Raw genomic sequence first — 3882 nt, 5'->3', positions numbered from 1 at the left:
CAGAATAGAGAATAAAAGAGAATAGAATAGAACAGAACAGAACAGAATAGAACAGAACGTAGACTAGGATAGGATAGAATAGAACAGAATAGAATTGTATATAACAGAATAGAGACTAGACTAGACTAGACTAGAATAGACTAGAATAAAACGGAACAGAACAGAATACAGGATAGGATAAGATAGGATAGGATAGGATAGGATAAAACAGAATAGAATTGTATTCTAATAAAGAATAGAATAGAATAGAATAGAATAGAATAGAATAGAATAGAATAAAAAGAATAAGATAGAATAGCACAGAACAGAATACAGGATAGGATAGGATAGGGCAGAATAGAACAAAGCACAACAAGGCAAACTCCACCGAGTGATGCACATCCCACAACCGTGAGCAGAGACCCCCCAGTCCCTTGTCAAGCCCCCCAAACGAGGAAGCCCACGGAGGTCGCCCTTTTCGGGGGTGCTCGGGTCGGGCTGCTAGCTGCAGCCGGCAGGGAGCCCCGTCCTGCCTAGGATGACATCGTACAGGCCCCCGGTCCTCCTGTACTGCACGTCCGGGAAGCCGGCAGGGCCCAGGAGCGCGAGGTACTGGGCAGGGGTCCTCTCCCGGCCCTCTGTCTGCACGAGCATGTTCAGCGAGTAGAGCTGTGTGGTCAGAGGGCCCCGGCCGTCCGCGTCCAGGAGGCTTTCAATCACCAGGACAGCGCCCCCTGTCACGGGGACAGGCGGCCGTGAGCAAGGGACAGTGACAGGCCGGCCTGAGGACCCCCTCCCCTCCTCCCCGGCTCCTGTCCAAGCCCCCAGCCCCTCTGAGTCCCCTGCTGCCCTGGGTGCCTTATGCCCTCATCGGGGCCCGCACCCGATGCCCCCCGACCCCCCCCCCCGGGCACCAGCCAGGTCTCCACCAGGCAAGAGAAAAGCGTGTCCACAAAGTGACCCCCGCCCGGCCACACGGGGGGGTCCAACCAGGAGAGAGCTGTGCACCATGAGAGCCTTCGACTTCCCGTGGGTTGAAGTGCGATGCGTTACAGGACGAGTATGCACGCCACAGGGTTCAATGAATGGCCTGACCCAAACGAGACCTCAGCAACACGGCCCCCTGAACGGGGTCCCCACTCTGTGCCGACGCATCGCCCCGCGAGCTACCTGGTTTGCAGGCCCGACGGATCCTCGCCAGCAAACGGGCACATCGCGCGTCGCTCCAGTCGTGCAGGACCCTCGCCAGGATGTAGAGCTCTGCCTCCGGAAGGGGGTCTTCGAAGAAATCTCCTGCGGTGCGGGCAGGTGGCCTGGGGTCAGTGCACGACTCAGCCCCGCCGGTCGAAAACGGCACCCAGCACGGCAAGGCCACCTGGGCCCTGGCACATGGTCCCCAGGGGTTCCCAGCTGCGACCCAAAACCCGGCCCTGGTGCAGAAAAGTCACGACGGTGTTTGGGACCCCTCTCGGTCCCTCCGTCCTTCGGACGCGGGACCCGGTTTCCATTTCCATCTTCTTTGCGAAGGTCACGAGCACACAGGTCCCTAAGCACAGATTTCAGGACGCCCCAGCCAACCGGTCGGAGGCTCCCATCGCGGATGCCCTGGGCCGTAGAGGGTCGACCGCACGGCCGGATCGCGCCCCAAGCCTAAGATTCACAGGTCCTGAGCGGCCTGGGGGCGCATCCCCCGGTCCCCGTGCACACACACAGCACAGGTGAACCCACCTTCCCAGAAGCGGATGCGGTCGTCCTCCAGGAATGAGAAGTGCTCCTTGGCCGCGTGCACGACATCGGGGGTGTCGAAGACGGTGACCCGACACCCAGGGTACAGGGCCGTGCACTCCTTGGCCAGAGCCCCGGAGCAGCCTGCAGGTAACCGGGGACAGACGACAGGCCCCTCGATGCATCCGGGACCACACCCCAGGCAGCTCGGCCCAAACCCGCGAGCCTCCAACCTGCCCCCAGAACCCGCGTCTCCCGGGGGCTGGTGCTCAGTGACGCGGGCTCGGACGCGAACGCGGCGCGCCACGGTGAGGGCAAGAGCGTTTGCTCAAAAGGCACAGAGGGTCGGCAGACCCTCGCTGCTAACGCCTGGACCTCAGCTGAGCCCCACGTCCGCACCCTGTGCGGACAGGACAGCCCCCCGGCCAGGCCCCGGACCATGTTCCGCGTGCACCTGCAGGCACCCGCTGAGCCAGGCCGCGTCTGCACCTGCGTGGCCCGTGCACGGGCGGGATCAGCGTCCCTGGGAACACAGACTGTGGGTCCCGCCCGCAGGCCCCGGGTCAGAGCCACAGAGGGCAGGTTGTGCTCGGGGAGGAGCTGACGTCCCCACAGGTGCACGGGAACGGGACGCCTCCTCCCCGACCCTCAGTGGGACTCCCACCGTATTGCCTCGCGGGCTCACAGGGCCCCAGTCCCGCGCGTGGCGCCCCCGCTCACCGCCGACGTCGCAGATGAGCCGGAACGGAGACAGGTCGAAGGCCTCCAGCACCGCTCTCCCGCTGACGCTCCAGACGTCCTGCAGACCGCGCATGAACTGCACACGCTCGCCCTCCGACCTGCACGCAAAACCGGCTCGTCAAGGCCACGCCACAGCCCGTGCGCCCATCGCGGACAAGGCAGGGCTCCCAGCAACCAGCCGTGTGCCACAGGCAGGTCGGGAAGGCGCGCGTGCGGGCATCGACGTGTGTGCGTCCCGGACAGTGCGTGCTGTCGGGAGCCCCTGCTCGGCCGCCCAGCAAACCCGCCTGAGGTCACCTGCTGTGGGGCTGGATGTCATGGTCCTTGGTCTCTGGAAGCCACTCTGGGGGCCCATTGCCACCAGAATCGGGGTTCTGCTGGTTTGAATTCAGGGAGCTCAGGAAGGTGTCCCACACCCCATGTGAGAGGTCATCGGGTCCACGCACCCTTGGGCAGTGAGTGGCCCCAAACAGCGGGAGCCGGGGACATGGGGACAAGGGTGGCCAAAGAAGCAGGGGTCTTGGAAGGACAGGAGGGGAGCGGAGGCACAGCCCAGCGGACTTCCCAGCCCCTGCCCGTCCTTCTTTCCCGGCCATTAGCCACCCGGGAACCCTGGAAACAGCCACTGGGGCATCAGCAGCTCAGAACTTCAACACCAGACCCCACGTCCACACCACACCCGTGTTCAGACTGGAGCAAACCCACTACCTGCGTAAGTGTGCCCCAAGTAAAAAGTGTGCCTCGTTTTTGCACATCACTGATGCTGGGCATCGAGCCCTGTGAAGGGATGGACAGATTCCCACCTGCTCAGGAAACTCACCAGCACAGACATCACAGCAGCAAAGTCGGCTGCTTTTTTTTGCTTTGTTTTGTTTTGTTTTCAGTATCAACTTGCTTGTGTTTTGCTCTGTTGGAACATGGATTCAGCCCTGCGAGGATGTGTGACATAAACGTCATCCTGTAAGCGGCCACGTGGGGCATTACCTGTAGATGGCCATGAAGAGTTCGTTGGAGGGAACCCCAAATGCCTCCTGGTACTGGTTCGTGCCATCCCTGCAAACAGGCAGGACGCGGTCATCCAGGGCCTGACGCAGTCGGGGAAACCAGCAGACACTCACCAGGGGTCGAACTTCCCACCTCCCGTCACAGACAGAACACACAGGGGACAGAACTCAGTGACCAAACGTGGGCACGGACCCCCTTCTGGTGCGGAACACACGCATGTCCAGGGCCACGGGCCACACGTGTAGCCTGGCTTTGCCGTGTGAGCGAGGAAGGACAGAATCTAACGACCGCGTAAAGGGAGCAGGAAGTGATGTGCGATTGGGCGATGCTGAGGCCAGAGGACTTGTCGGCCGCCATCTGGGGACACAAGGGCCCATGCTATGCTATTACCAATGCCTATCAGTATCTGTCACATACCTATACCTATTCATC

General features: G+C 61.5%; 1 protein-coding gene across 1 annotated transcript; it reads right to left on the bottom strand.

Annotated features, from left to right (window-relative positions):
- Nucleotides 1-268: 268 nt before the first annotated feature.
- LOC121024201 (acetylserotonin O-methyltransferase-like) lies at nucleotides 269-3498 on the bottom strand (the record flags this gene model as incomplete). Its single annotated transcript, XM_040466474.1, has 5 exons — nucleotides 269-713; nucleotides 1150-1272; nucleotides 1708-1848; nucleotides 2425-2543; nucleotides 3430-3498. Coding segments are annotated over 5 exons (685 nt in total), but the record flags the coding sequence as incomplete, so codon positions are not given.
- Nucleotides 3499-3882: the final 384 nt, after the last annotated feature.

This window comes from Herpailurus yagouaroundi, unplaced genomic scaffold (genome assembly GCF_014898765.1).
Source record: "Herpailurus yagouaroundi ecotype Mexico unplaced genomic scaffold, PumYag 61156, whole genome shotgun sequence".
Classification (NCBI taxonomy): domain Eukaryota; kingdom Metazoa; phylum Chordata; class Mammalia; order Carnivora; family Felidae; genus Herpailurus; species Herpailurus yagouaroundi.
Note: the sequence above shows the minus strand (reverse complement) of the source record. Positions and strands in the feature narration are given on the sequence as shown.